General features: G+C 37.6%; 1 protein-coding gene across 1 annotated transcript in view; it reads right to left on the bottom strand.

The window, feature by feature from the left end:
• The window catches only part of LUZP4 (leucine zipper protein 4), a 36,972-nt gene extending 20,804 nt beyond the window's left edge, over positions 1–16,168 (bottom strand). The window contains 7 exon segments of the mRNA XM_012653513.1: positions 1,360–1,459; positions 1,462–1,524; positions 1,527–1,614; positions 1,616–2,005; positions 4,533–4,651; positions 6,169–6,300; positions 16,078–16,168. Of these exon segments, the coding sequence (XP_012508967.1) occupies positions 1,360–1,459; positions 1,462–1,524; positions 1,527–1,614; positions 1,616–2,005; positions 4,533–4,651; positions 6,169–6,300; positions 16,078–16,168 (983 nt within the window).
• Between the last annotated feature and the right edge of the window lie 260 nt (positions 16,169–16,428).

Raw genomic sequence — 16,428 nt, 5'->3', positions numbered from 1 at the left:
GGTTATGGAGTAGAAGAATTAATCTTCCAAAGATCAATGATAAAAATACATTAATTCTCAGTACTTTGTGTGTTCTTTAGTGATAGTTCTACATTTGGTAAACCTAACTATTCAAGTAGTATTTATTTGTGCTGAGGATATAAAAAAATTAGAAGATAAAGGAAAAAACTAAACAGACTTGTTTGTTATATTTTAAAATTGCAAAATGATATGAATATGTCATTGGACAATAATGTAAATAGAATTTTCAATGCCTTAATGTATTATACCACTTGATAAATTGATATGTAAAATGAAGCAAAATGTGCGAAAATCCCTAATGAATGCAGATATATGAATTGCTTGTCACAAATTAAACATATTTTAATTTTTTATAGCAAATAATGTGTATACTGCTAATATAAGTAGAGTGAGACCTTTTGCATTAAAATGGTGCCTGCATCAGATATTGTCTAGATATGCAATAACCCATATGCACATCTTGGAAATAATTTTTTTTAGCTGAAATCAGCAATTCTGTGCAGCAGTTAATAATAGCTAAAATATTTGATTAGACATTTATAGCCAATGAAAACTGAGGGCAATCACTGGGAAATTCAAACTAAAAATAAATTTTTATTCAGTAAACTAATAAATTGCAATAAAAATGTCTTGTGTTTTTAAACTCAATCTACAGTACTATTTAACCTTCTCTGGTTCTTTTGCTCGGGTAGACAGACCTACCCTAACAGTTTTATAAGGCAACAGTGAATATATACAATGCTTTCAAAATATATTTAGAAGGTTAGTATCGCAACTATGCATAGAACAGGCATTCTCTCCTATAGTCTGATTTGAGGAAAGCAAAAAAGTTCAGCTGCCCAAAGGCACATCTATCATTTGTTTGCTAAGGACTCTCTGAGGACTCTTCAGGAAGGAGACAGAAGAGGGAAACACAGAAATTCATTATCATATATTATATATATCAATTTATTAATAGTAGTTTGTTCTTAGATTAGCTTGCTCACCAGGTTGGAAGGTCCAAAGGGGATTAGACAATGAGTCAATATATTCTGATTGTGGGGGAAGCTCAGTAAGAAAGGCTGAGTACATGGGACTCTGCCAGGGAAAGCAGACCTAGATGGAACAACTCAATGGGACACCTTGGGAAACTGGATGATAACCAGAGGACATCAGAAAGTTGAGAGAACATTGATAGCATGTATATATTACCTCCATTCTATTAATATCTTTGTCCCAAAACATACCTGTTACAACAAATACATATTTATCCATTAAAATATAGATATGTAAAGCATGCCTTTTCATTTCCATATCATTCAACACATTGTACTAATGATTAAGGACTTGTATTTTTACCTGCAATATTCAGAATCAGTTCTGGGTGGTGTTTGCATTCTTCCTACTGGTGAGTAGCTTCGACATCTCTCTGATTGGCCATGAGATCTTTCTGATTGACCATAAGATCTCTCTGTTTGGCCATGAGATCTCTCTGATTGACCATAAGATCTCTCTGATTGGCCGATCTCTCTGATTGACCATAAGATCTCTCTGATTGGCCATGATATCTCTCTGATTGACCATCAGATCTCTCTGATTGGTCATGATATCTCTCTGATTGACCATAAGATCTCTCTGATTGGCCATGATATCTCTCTGATTGACCATAAGATCTCTCTGATTGGCCTAGAGATCTCTCTGATTGACCATAAGATCTCTCTGATTGACCATAAAATCTCTCTGATTGGCCAAGAGATATCTCAGATTGACCATAATATCTCTCTGATTGGTCATAAGATCTCTCTAATTGACCATAAGATATCTCTGATTGATAATGAGATCTCTGCAAGTGGCTTTGGAATCCCTCTGAATGGTGTCGATTTTCTTCTGGTTGGCCCAGAGATCCTTCCCAATCATCTTGACTTCCTTCTGATTGATGCTGGTGCCCCTCTGATTGGCCTCGATTCTTCTCTGCTTGGGCCTTATAAATGTCACTGTACTTCTCCTGCAGAGAACCCCAATTATGCAAAACAAATGAAACATATAACCCATGATTTGATTAAGTCATAATGATATATTCTTAAGACAACTTCTGTAACTGTTTCTTTTAGAATTCCACTGTGCCTACATTTATATATTAACCAGTTTTCAGAATTAACTTGCAGAATAGCTCTGATGTCATTGACACAAAGAATATTATGTACATAAAATTTAATAAAATAAAAAATATGGAAAACTAGTTGTTTTATGAGTTCGAATATATTCCGAGGTCATATTCTACCTACCATTTTCTGGACCTATTGTTTTACTAAAGAAACGACAGATTCTTTGACTTTATAGCTGAGGAGAGACAGAATATTTAATAATATTTTGTAATACAAATCTTTAGGATCAAAGGAAAGTGTTCAAAACCATACTGTTTATTCTTTGTCTGCTTGATGATCATTGAAGGAAACTATCCATCTCTTCAATATAAATTAATACTTAATTCTAGAGAGAAAGACAAAGCAAGTGAAGGGGAAGGAAGCTATAAAGGGAGCATAAGGTTGGCTTAATACTATTAAAGTAAATTAGACTGGCAACAATGCTGCCTTTCTAAGTTTTAAATTTTAAAGCCAAAAGAGCAGTGAAGTGAATAACCTGAATGGAAACAGTGAAACCTCTGACAAATCTCTATGATGCTACATAAATGTAAGTGGATAAAGTCATATGGACCATGCTGAGAAATCAAGCTTTCTTTTTAGTAAATATTGCTTGACAAGGAAAACATGTCCTACATTTGGCACTATGGCTTTCTAGTTTAACAATACCAGAAGCTGGAAGCAACTGTTAAACAGCAGGGGAAACACCAGCATAAATAATATTATGCATAGAAAACTTTAATAAGAAAAATATGAAAAATTACTTACTTTGCTAATGCATAAAGCCATAGCCACTCTCCAGCTTTTATATTAAAAAACTTAAGTAAGGAGATTGGGTGGAACGCATATGTACCTCTTCTCCTTTTTAAGTGATTAGTGTTGGGAAACACAGTGAGTCAAGAGGAAAGATAGGACTGAGATTCGTCTCCTAAGGACCCATATGTACCCAAGTACCTTTCTAAAGGAGCTTGCAGTCCTTTTATAAATGTTTATTTAAGAAATATTTTCATCAACTTGGATACTATAGATTTCCTATCTTTAGAAAATGAAATGCGCATTAGTTTCCTATTATATAATAAACTAGTAGACACCTTCCATCAAAAAGAATTGTGTTGAATAAATGCAATTATGTTTTATTGATACTAAAATTAAATCTTGTGAAGTACAAAACTGGCTTATTAGCATTGCAAAGCATTACTGAAAACTGTAATTATTCAATTTATTGGTAAAATAATTATGCTTAAATTTTAATATATTTCTTTACCACGGGGCATTTTTTTTTCTGGTGAGTTCTGCTATAATGATAGTCTTAAAAGTTTCAAAAGTATGAGCAATAGAAGGATGCTTTCAATTTGAAAATACTGTTTTACAATATTCTCAGTTCATTTATGCATCTTGGACTGCAGCAAAAGAAAGCTCATGTTCTTCTTTCCAAACTTTATCAAAAACCTTGTCATCCTACAAGGCACAGATCAAACGCCATCACCTCCATCAAACTTTTTCAAGTCCCTCCAATCAGAATGAATAACTACATCCCCACAATATATAAACTATTAGAACACATACTGTGGCCTGCTTGGCATTACATTTCTCTCTTATCTTTCTCTCTCACCACCACATACAATATTTGAAGCAGGCTGTTCTGGTACCACAGTTCCTGTATAGAGTAGGCATTGAATCAATTGACATTTATTAAATTTAGATGAATCCTTCAAATATTTGAATGCAACATGTTTCTATTCAAAACAAACAAATAAATATTTGCATTTATGTAATTTGGTAAAAATGGTTTAAGCTCCCGGAACTGCCGTTTTTGCTAAAGGACCACATAACATCTTAAGACGAATCGGTTTATAAAGCCAAGCTAAAACATTAGTGCCAATGTTAGCTCATAAATCTGGATATGAGCACCTCTCGAATTCCTGTCAGTGACTGGCTCACCTATACAAATTTAGAGGTGATGGATTTGTATAAGTATGGTCTGTCCCACTTGTTGGTCCCAAAGTATATTTCATATCCTATATCATCTGACTTCTGGCTTTTACAATTCATTCACAAGGCTACTTAAACTATTTTTATACTGTAAGTTAAGATCAAAGACTCTGTATGAGGACAAAAATGAGAATGATTATATAGGACACATCACAATAACCAATAATCTATTTTGGCATTTTATAAATTTAAGATATCTAGCAATGATCGAAAATAGCAAAAATCAACTGTTTATTAAAATAGTTATGGGTTAAAACAACTAATAAATATTGAATTTAAATTATGTTCAAGGCATCACTAAGAAACAATCCTTGTACAGAATTTAAAATAATCCTTAATATTAAGAAAAATACTAAATTTAGGACCTTTTGTATTGTCTAATTGTTGGTATTTATTTACCTGCTCAATTAAAGGCTGCCTGTTAAAAGGGCCTCGTCCATAGTTGAATCCAGAAGGTTCTTGGTGTGGGTTGTTATCACAATTTCTTTCCCCAAAGTTGTTTCTGTATCTTGAGTATTCTTTAAAAAATAATTATTTTCTGTAGTTTCAGTCAGTAAATTCAACATATCTTTCAGGAGTATTATCTATGATCTCATTTTTAAAAGCTCTGCACTGGGTTTTGTAAAACCTTTGACATTTAATTACTCCGATATCAACTGGGAGTCTTATTGAATTCTAGAACAGTTTTTGCCATACTATTTTTATTTGCATATCTTAGTAGGGTGGTCTTCTCTGTACATAATACCTCAAATTTGGTTTCATATACCACCAAAGTTGGGACATGTTATCTGAAATTAATTGAAAGAATACTCCAATAGAAAAAGGAGAGACAGAGGAAAACTGTCTGTTGTGTATTAATCATGTGGATATTTGCCTCAACTGTCTTCTTTGCTTTGGATACTAAAGACAGTTTAAGAAACTATCAAAGAATATAGCTCTCCTAAAGACTCACAAAAATCAATTTTATGTTTGGGTAGGAACATGAGAATGGGCCATCTCACGATTCTTAGCTGCTTTGACCCTACAATAACCAACATCCCTTTCCTTTCTCAACAGGTTGAGCCACAGAAGATTCAAATAAGGACTTTAATGAAGCTGGGTATGCAAATGGTAGAGTACGCCCAATATCAAGATGGTTCTTACCTGTTGACTAGACCATGAAGACCCTTAATTGTTGAAAAGACTTCCCTACTGTGGCAATCTGCAGCACATTCATATTAAAATATGCACACTGCACTGACCAACAAAGTTAATGATATAGAGGACTTTATGTTCTACCACACTCTCTTTGGCCTACAACATTCCTTTTTTTTTCCCAAAATCTGGATGCCATGGTGCTCAGATTATCGACCATGCTCTTTAACCCTACTGTATTGCCTTCTAAAAGTGGAACTGGACTAACCAGCCCAGGCTTGTAAATGAGTACAAAGCATTTCTCAGCCTATATGATTACTTTTCTCATCCTGCCCTCATATAAATAAAAAAATACTCATATAAATTAAAAAAAAATTTTTTTCATTTGACATGGCATAAATTCTTACCAACCTTGTATAAGTCCATATCCAGAAAAAATAAAACAAACAACATAATGCAACTTTAGAAAAACATTGCAAGTTCTTGAATTTGCTTACCTAGTTATTCACAAATATTTCAGAATCTTTTTACCACCTGTGATTTTTTTTTTTTTGAGACAGAGTCTCACTCTTTTTGCCAGGCTAGAGTGCCGTGGCATCAGCCTAGTTCACAGCAACCTCAAACTCCTGGGCTCAAGCAATCCTTCTGCCTCAGCCTCCCGAGTAGCTGGGACTACAGGCACGCACCACCATGGCCAGCTAATTTTTTCTATGTGTATATTTTTAGTTGTCCGATTAATTTCTTTCTATTTTTAGTAGAGACGGGGTCTCGCTCTTGCTCAGGCTGGTTTCGAACTCCTCAGCTCAAACAATCCGCCCACCTCGGCCTCCCAGAGTGCTGGGATTACAGGCGTGAGCCACCGCGCCCGGCCACCCACCCGTGATTTTTTAGTATACTTTACCTCTCTGCCCGTGGTGCCTACGAGACCTTGACTGCCATTTTGGATACCAGTTATTTTTTCTATAGTTCTCTTTCTCATTCATTATTTCTTCAGTGCTTGTGTTTTCTATCTTTCTAAAACTTATAATCTCAGCTGTATTAAGAAATATATAAAAGTGAAGAAAATAGAAAAAGCTAAATAAAAACAATGTGTCTCAAGCAAATAATCTATATTCTATCTCATCATATTTCAGAACACTTAAAATTTGGTATCCTTAAAAATAATAATATTATAATAATGAATGTGTAAAACAATAACCAAAGTCAAAAAATACAGATATTTTAGGGTTAGTTTCCTGGAAAAAGAAAGAAAAATTTCTGTTATACTTATGGTAATTTCATTTATGCAAAACCAAAATACTGTCAGATTGTAATAGCTCAAGGGGGAGAACATCTAAATAAATGATTTGACTAAATGTTATTTTTGTTTCAGAGAAATACAGAGCAATAGTGTCATCACTGATTAAATTTAAGTGCTAGACAATTAGTTACACATATTTTCTCCAAAATTTAGTTCACAGGAGATACCACAGAGGTGAGGAACCTGGGTTATTTGAGTAGCAGGAAGCAATCAGACTTTACTTTGTGTCAGGCATGTTCTCATGTACTCGAGTAGAGAGCACTTAGATGGCATGATTTGAATGATGGGAGACAGGTACAACCTGCTGTAAAATGCCTCTCCTAACATCTGGAATGGAAAGATCTACAGGTGGGATGTTCTATCAGTGGATGAAAGCTTACTTAGGTTAAGACATCTTTAGAAATAAGCACAGGCTAGAGATTTGGAAGGAGCAAGAGATTCTAAAAGAAAGAGGAGGAGCTGAAAAGGGCACAGAAGAGGCAGTTGGGTGCCAAAGATTAAACCACTCCTTTATTATTTTGCTTAGTACTAGTCCTGCCTCAGGTCTCTAAATATCTAATTCTGATTTTCTTTGAAATATCTGACATCTCCAAAGGTTAAAGACAGTGTAAAGCTCAACAATCAATTGAGTGTCTTTGCTCTTTCTTTTTAATAGAGATTTTTTTTCTTTCTTGAGAAACTGAAGACTTGGGTACATCAAATAAAACCAATTTCTGAGGGGAAATAAAACCCACAATGGAAAAAGACGTTAACACTGTCAGGGTCATAGCAGAACCCAGAGAATATATTTATATAATTGATAAATTCTAGGTGCTTCGTAATTGACCTTTTGATATAAAACCACCTATTAAATTTATAATTTGTGACTCTCGGTGTTGAGGTCCATAGGACAAGCTAGAAAGTCTTCAAACCTTGAACTGATTGAGTACCATTTCTTGATAACCCCATTTTAAACCTTGGTTCTGTCTGTATCTCAGCAGTTATTGGTTGTAACATCTCCTGCAGACATAATCTTTAGTTTTCTGTTCCTTGTATTTCTTATGCATTCTCTTTTCTTTTTTGTTTTTCCTCTGTTCTGTTTCCCCAATACTCTACATTTAAAATCTGTACAAAGTCTGTACAGATTTTTTTTCTCATTACAGTATAAGAGAGTGTACGAACACCATATGTTATAGGACACCACAGGAAGATTTTTAAATCTCCAACCTCCCCATCAAATCTGAAACAATCACTACCCAGTTTATAGGGACCCAATGAGATGGATGACTTCCTAAGCAGGACAACAAAATTTCAGAGAGGAGAAAGTGAAAGCAAGCTCCTTCCTCAGTACCTTTTGCAATGACATGAGGGAATGCTCTGGGATCAGTCTGTCTTGTGGCACTCAGAGACAATTTGCAGTGACTTTTAATTTTTCCACTCCTCAGAGTCACCAAAGATAATTCTAGTGGCTAGCTCTGTCTTAGAATCACTTGGCAAAGAACTGGTATGAAGCTATTATCGAGCTTGTTCTGATATAGTACTATACAGGAATGCTATAGCATGGCTTTAAATCCTGTCAGGGGCCTCATTTGCCCAAAAGGACTTAAATCATTTGAAGTTTCAATAAAACCACCCTGCAATTCACATTATCCTTTTTAACTCAGGGATGAAATAAATGAAATGGCTCCAGAAATATCTAGAGACCTCTTCCCCTATAAGCAAATCCTTCTCAGATTAATTTTTATCTTACACATAACACCATAAAGACAACTTTAGTCTTAGTGTTATCCTGGTAGTGCCACATTAATTCCATAGGATTTTCTGAATCCTTTCCCTTTGAATATATTACTGTATGGAAGCATTTTCCCATCTCAGTCTCAATCAATCCAAATAATATGAATTTTTATTACTATGACTGAACAAACATCAGAGAAAGAGTAGAGAATAGCAGTAGTATTACACAAAGCAAAATGCTTCACATTTCATATGAGATGTGCTTTTTATAGACATGCCTGGTAGAATCATTCCCAAACAGGCTTTGCAGACATCAACTGGCACAGTTCACATTCAACAAATGGGTATAAGTTTCTATCTCCTACCTGACCAACAGCATCAAGCTATTTTGACTCACAGTAATTGTTTTAGAAGAAAAAAGGCAGAAATTTACTCTGGTATCCATCAAAATCTGAGATAAGGAGAATCTCTGAGTCAATAGTACATTATTTTCTCACTTATTTAGCCCTACTCTAAGGCTGTTCACCACCCTCGGCCACAAAAGATTTTGTTGCAGGGTTAAGATTTATGTTTTCTTCAAAATGGTCAATGCTTTCACCCAATTTAGACTCATAAGTGTTAGTACTGCCTTCCCTTTAAAATGTCAGCAACCCCATAATATGGGTTCAGCTTTAATGACTATATCCATAGTTGCTATATAAAATTCATTACACTGAGAGGAAATTCAATTTTCTCTTTCGTATTTTTCCATTTTTGTTGTATTTATTCCACAATTTAATTTCATATCAAAGGGATCATTTGTGCAAAGGAAGATAAACACATCCAAGTAGAGTACAGAAAAATAAACTTCACAACAGGCAACAGCAATTTGTTCTGACAGCCTGTAAGACAGAGAAATGAAACTCTGTTTAAAAGATGGAAAGGATGTCATGGGTATATTTCAGACTTGAAAATAATCACCCACACATTTCTCTCATTTAAACTGCCTCTTAAATCAAATTTTCTGAAATAAGACTAAAATAAAGCATTAAATAAACTATAGAGGCAGAGAGAGGCTGAAAATGACCCTGAATTTGGAATGGAAACATTAAGTGGAGAAAGTACCAATTCCTCATTTTACAGATGGGAAAACTGAAACCCAGAGAGGAGAAATGACTTTTCCAAGGTTAGCTCATGAAAGAGCTTGGACTAGAACATAAATCTCCTGAACATAAAGGGCTTTGAAAGTCATGATAAGATTTTAAAATTTTATCCTAGAGGTCAGTGGTTCTCTACCATGGCTGTACATTAGAATCACTTGGGGATTAAAGGGTTAAAATACAGGACCCCTATTCAAGATTATGACTCAGTAGGACTGGACTGGGACTCAAGTATCTGTATTTTTTTTAAAAAGTCCTCCAAGTAATTCTGATGTTCAGCCAGGATTGCAAACAATTGCCCTGAACAATGAAGAACCTTGAAGAATCTAGGACTGAGATTATGAAAATGATGGTTTGGGGAAATATCAATTGGCAGTAGATTGGAGAATAGAGTGAGACTACAAAAACTAAAACTAGTTCTTTTAGGGGGAGGCAGATGGATTGCAATAGTCTAAGAGTGAAGAGATAAAAATTTATACTAGGGTGGTGTCAGGGAAAAAGTACAAGAAGAACAAGAATTTCTCTTCCTGTCCACCTCAGATGCAACAGGAACATTGACTGCAGAGTCCTTCACAGCCTCATTCCCTTCTACCCATCCCCTTGCAAGCAGAAAGCTCTGCCCCCACAGCTCACAGTATTCTCACTGGACCACCAGTCATCAAAGACCTCTCCAGGTCACAAAGGAAATGAAGCCAAACTGGGAAGGAGGAGCAACCCATAGAGAGATATCTTTAAAATTATGTCAGGGTGAGATGCCTTCCTAGAATTCTCAGTTTGACCCTGAAATACATTATTGCATAAAATATTATTATAAATGGTTGCTGCAATCTGAATATCAGTACCATATCTTTGCTATATGTGCATCAAATAGACTTGTGTATTACCCTAGAAACCTATTCTGCCTTTATAATATTATTTCTATGGGGGAAATTCTTTACATATCCAATAGCTGGCATACAAATGAGGTATTGGAACATAACAATACATTTGCCAGCTGTGAATTGCCTGTATATGATTAAGTATCAACCGAATGAAATAGAGAATAAATGCTCCAGAACTGAAGAAAAAAACTGACTACTGTGTACTGGAACAGCTGCAAAATCCTTGTGACTTAGGTGAGTGGGATATGTAGGATTTGAATGAGGGGAAAGATCTGGGCACTCCAGGAAAGAGAAATAAGACAAGAAGAGGCTTAGAGTCAGGAATTAATATAGTGTGTTCAGGGAGAAGATCAGCTTGGCTCGAATTGAAGATTAAGGCTACAGAGCTCTGAGGGGAAAGGTTAGACAGATAACATAGATACAAGTGATGAAAAGCCTTGAGTGTCAACACCTCAGTATACAGTAATGGAGAGAAGCTAAGGCACAAATAGGGAGGGTAATAGACACCTTATAGGGGGAGAATCCCATATAATCTCTAGCATAGTGTCATGTCAATGTGCCAAATAACAAGCACTAACTGAGAGAATCTTATGAGCCTGGCGAAAAGCTATGTATCACATGAAATCAAGAAATTGATCAATGATTTTTTTTAATTTTTTTTTTTTTTTTTTAGGGATGGGATCTTGCTGTTTTGCCCAGGCTGGAGTGCCGTGGCACCATCATAGCTCATTGCAACCTCCAACTTCTGGGTTCAAGCAATCTTCTCACCTCATCCTCCTGAGTAGCTGGGACTAAAACCACAGGCCACCAGGTCTGGTTATTTTTTAATTATTATTTTTTGTAGAGACAGGGTCTCACTATGTTTCCCAGGCTGGTCTTGAACTCCTGGCCTCAAGTGGTCCTCGTGTGTTGGCCTTCCAAAGCACTGGGATTAGAGGCATGAGCCACCGCACCTGGCCAGATCAATGCTTTGAAATCGTAGATAATTTACATGATTGTTGCACAGCTATTTGAAAGTAATTATAATTTTTATTTCATTATTCGCTGTTATCTAATAATTTTTATTTCATTGTTGGCTGTCTTTATAAACTAAGTCCACATTTTAAAGAAAACTTGTTTTAGCAAAAGCTGTAAAGCTGCCTAAACCACTAAACCACAAAAAGAGAATAGACAAAGAAAATGTGAATGACGGGCGCGTTTAATGTAACACTAAATTTTTAAAAGCAAATATGTTTGTTACTTTCCAACTTAAGTTCTGTATGGCTTCCAATAAAACGGAAAAGCTTTGCATAAAACAGATCTTTCACCTCATTTCTTGCCAAATGCTGATTATTCCATTTCTCTGTGCACTTATAACACTGATATGGTGTCACCTCAAGACAAGCCTGTATGGCACAGTATTCATCTAAACTAATGCTGAGTCCAGACATCAATATTTAAAATGCCAGAGGTGATGAAAGTCAAGTGAGTAGGAAATTTTAACCATAAAGGTACTTCAGATTCAAAAGGGAAAAAATATATATTTCAGCTATATAATCTTGAACATCCATTCTATGCTATATTTTCTGGAAATAAATGTAGTATTTAGGATTTCATAAATGTTTCATATCAAATTTGCAAATGTTCAAATTGAAATATAATTGAAAAAAATGGCATTAGGAAAAGATACCTATGCCTCCAACTTAGAAATGTACCATGAGACTAAAAAAAGACCTCAGGTATAGCTTGAGTGAAATCAGTGAATTTAGCAATGACATTCTTCTAATTCTTTTTGTAAATGGTTCCTTATTTGACTGGTAGGTAACAAAAGAGTTTCTATAGTCCTTTCCAACTCTGAAATTCTATTAACAAGATTAGAAAACTGAAGGGAAAAACTGTAGTATAAGAAGTATTTCTGTTTCATAGAAATTCTGTTAGGTACATAGTGAACATTTGATAAATACCTAATTGAACAGAATTGGCATTTAATAATCAATGACACTGAAAGGTTTTCTCATGTGTACCTATGTGTCCTATAAAATGTACTTAATGTTTTCTATTTTGTTTTTCTTCCCCCTAAATATATAGGTGTATGCTAAGTGGGCCAGAAAGAACAAATGATTTCACAGCAGGAAAAAAAAAACAACTAAAAAACATCAGAGGTCTCAATTTTTCAAACATAACTTATAAATTCATTTAAAAACTTACTTTTAAAAAAGTCCTAATTATTCACACCCTTGGAGTGTGTTGCAGGGTTTTTTAAAAAGTGAAATCATAGATAATTTTAGCCTCTGGACTTTGTAATTCCATTTCATTTGTTGCACGGTAATGGAATTGTAGAATAATATATACAGCACTAGAAATCATAGATCTCATAAGCTATGGTTTAGGGATGAACTTCAATTGCTGCTCAGCCTCTCCATACTGAAAAGAAAACAAATGCTTTTGAACCTGGGTAAGATGTCTAAGGATCCTTCTAACAGAGGCTATGAAGTTATAAAGAAGGCATCCTTAATACAAAAACCAATCTTTTTCCAGAGTCTCATGTTCCCTTCTCTTAGTTCTCAGAATGTATCATTACAGAGACATGGGGCTTTGTTCATGCTGCTCTCTGTAATGATATTGTCCACTGAATCCACTTAGAGAACACTTAGCAATTCTTTCAAGGAAAACCATTTGATCCAGGCCTCACCAAAGAGCCTCAAATTTGGATTTTTGATCTAAGTAAGATATACTTAGTGTCAGAACTATACTGTCAGGATTAAAGAAAAACAGCATTGTTCATACAGTTTTAAACTGATCACACTGCTTAAGGTGACATATATACAATTATATTACATAAATTGTGTAATTTTCTTGTGAAAAGCGTAATTATCTTGCATTGTATTTTATTATGTGTTATAACTATTTATAGTTATAAATATTTAAAATAAATTACAATTTTTGAAAATACCACTTTGTCATTTTTTAAATATTTAAAACACTAGAAACCTCACAAAATGTGACTTAGATTCCTCTCAATTTCTGAGAGACTCTGACTATACATACTTCCAGAACACTTAAAACAACGTATAATTGCACATATTTATTTACCTGCCTTTCCAACTAGATTATGAGGTCCTTCAGAAGAGGGCATTATTTATCAGTGTACTAAGTGCCTAGCAGAGTGCATAATACAAAGTGCATAGGCCGGGCGCGGTGGCTCACGCCTGTAATCCTAGCACTCTGGGAGGCCAAGGCGGGCGGATTGTTTGAGCTCAGGAGTTGGAAACCAGCCTGAGCAAGAGCGAGACCCCGTCTCTATCAAAAAAATAGAAAGAAATTAATCGGACAACTAAAAATATAGAAAAAACTAGCCGGACATGGTGGCGCATGCCTGTAGTCCCAGCCACTCCGGAGGCTGAGGCAGGAGGATCGCTTGAGCCCAGGAGTGTGAGGTTGCTGTGAGCTAGGCTGACGCCACAGCACTCACTCTAGCCAGGGCAACACAGTGAGACTGTCTCAAAAAAAAAAAAAAAAAAAAAACCAAAGTGTACACTTTGTAAATATCTGCGTGTTTATGATCTAACACATCTAGCAGACAGAAAGGGTTCCTTTGTTTCTAACTTTTGCCTTGGTCTCTTTTAGATAAAAGGGATGGACAGAGAAGCCCAGTTCCTATTAAGTTCTTGCTGTTGCCAGTTCTAATTTTGGTCTTATTTTTGCCTTTTATTTGTAAACAAGGACTCTAGTACTTTTTGGGCATGTTTACTAGGGACAAGCGCACCCCGATTTGTAAAGTCCACTCTGCCCATTCTCTTACGAGGCCCTCCCTGGCTGTGCTGCTCTAGCCATTTCTAACACCTGCTCTCCCTATTTGTCCTTTCTCATTTCCAAGGTCTAGTCTCCTTGCTCCTCCCTCTCTTCACTTCTAAGGGTTTCCCTTATTGCTGCTCCTCATCTCATATTTAACGTCTGAACTCCTATTCCCTCACCCTCATTTCTAAAGACTGTTGTCCCTCTCCCCCCTCATTTATAACTCAACCCTCACTGCCCTGTCCCCTTTCCTTTCTAAGTTCCCCCTTCACTGCCCACTCTGCTCCCTGCCTTTCTAACATCCTCCATCCCAGTCCTACTCCTTCCTTTTCTAAGGTCTTTAGCCTTAGCCGTTGCTCCTCTTCCCAGGCATTTTAAATGTCTGCTTCCCTTGCTCTTCCCTCCCCCTTTTGTCCGCTTTCCACCCTCATTTTTAAAGGCTTCCTAGTTCTCCTATTCTATCCCTCATTTCTAAATTCTCCTCTACCTGCTCTGCTTCTCTACCCTCACGCCCTCCCCACTATTTCCGCCGTCTGCCCTCCCTCCCTTCCCCCTACGCATTTCTATGGCGCACTGTCCACTGCCCCGCCCCCTTTTAAGTTTAGCTCTCCCTGCTCCGCTCCCTCACCCTCATCTCTAAGGTGAACCTTCTTTGCCCTGCTCCTCTTCTAAGATCCACCCTCCTTGCTCTCGCCCTCCATCGTGAAGCTTGGATCTCATTGCTCTGCTCTTCCCCCTCTCATTTCAAAAATGGCCCTTGCTATTTCGTGCTCCTGCCCCCATTTCTAAAGTTTCCTTCTTCCCTGCTCTGCTGCCCCTCCCCATTTCTAAAGTCAGCCTCCCTCCTCTGCTCACTCCCCCCTCCCTTAGAAAGTCTCCCCTCCTCTCCCCATTTCTAAGATGGATGACAGCGAGCAGAGAAATTGGTCCAAGTAAAATCCACATTTTCTGGAAGTGGTGCAAATGGAGGGTTTTAAGGGCTTTGGTAAAGGATTTATTTTTTCTAAGACTCCACTCTTTGTGTAGAGTTCTGAGGTGAGAGACGAGAAGGTATCAGCAGAGCGGGAAGGCAGTTCAGAGCGAATAACCAACAAGCATGTCAACCAACCACCCCTTCGAATAACTACGAGCCAACAACCAAATCAAACCAATCACCACTTTGAATAACTACCCGCCAAAACGCAAATCAACCAACCAACCACCCCTTTGAATAACTGCCAGCCAATGAGCAAGTCAAGCAACCAATTACCCCTTGAAATAACCATCCGCCAAAAAGCAAATCAACCAACCAACCACCCCTTTGAATAACTGCCAGCCAATGGGCAAATCAAGCAACCAATCACCCCTTGGAATAACTACCCGCCAAAACGCAAATCAACCAACCAACCACCCCTTTGAATAACTGCCAGCCAATGAGCAAATCAAGCAACCAATCACCCCTTGGAATAACTACCCGCCAAAACGCAAATCAACCAACCAACCACCCCTTTGAATAACTGCCAGCCAACAAGCAAATCGCCCCCGCTTCACACTAGGACTCGGGATCCCTAGAAAAGTAGCCTAAGCCTTACTCGTCCCAGCCCTGGAATCTAGTCATTTCTGACACGCGCTTGCACTGAGAAGAGCGTGTGGCCCCGCGTGTTTCAAGGCGGGGACTTGGTATCATTTCTTAGGAGGGCAAACTATCCTGAAATAGTCATCTTTTTATTTTCCTCACCTCCTCGTAGCAGTAACCTTTAGTCCCCACGCGATTTCTGTCAGCTTTCTTCAGAGTTCCCCACTTATGAGAGAGGAGAGGGCTGGAGGTGCGGGAGAGTGGGAACGGAGAGCGGAGGGGAGGGCAGGGGCCGAGCTGGCCCGGGTTCCCGGGACACAGGGACGCCAAGAGGGAAGCCTCTCCACAAAGGGGTGTGCTCCTCACTCTAGTCTGTCCTAAGCCGAGGTCTCCTGCTCAAAGCCAGCGAGCCCAGACTAGTAGGGGCTGGGATCTGGGATCTACATACCTAGAGACATATCCAGAAAGGTCGGCTTTCCTGCGTTGCCACAGTCTGGCAGCACCTTCCGCGAAAATACTAGCTTTGAAAACGAGGACATCTCGGTGAGACCGCGTCACACGGGAGCCAGGGCTTATGTAGCGCTGCCTCACTGAGCCCCGAGGTCCCAAGGTTCCAGCTAACTTGGTCTCCCAATCACAGCCTTTCCCTTGGTTGTTGGTAAGGCCCAAGGGGTGGAGCTTGCCACGTACCCTTACTAGGTGTCCTATCAAAGCTTGGCTCAGCAGAAAAAAAAAACTCAAAGACCCACCCATCTCCCACCCCCTCACTTCCCGCTATCCCCACCCCCACCTTTCTAAA

This window comes from Propithecus coquereli, unplaced genomic scaffold, assembly GCF_000956105.1.
Source record: "Propithecus coquereli isolate 6110/MARCELLA unplaced genomic scaffold, Pcoq_1.0 Scaffold421, whole genome shotgun sequence".
Classification (NCBI taxonomy): Eukaryota; Metazoa; Chordata; class Mammalia; order Primates; family Indriidae; genus Propithecus; species Propithecus coquereli.
The sequence above is the reverse complement of the archived record's forward strand: the minus strand, read 5'-3'. Positions and strand labels throughout refer to the sequence as shown.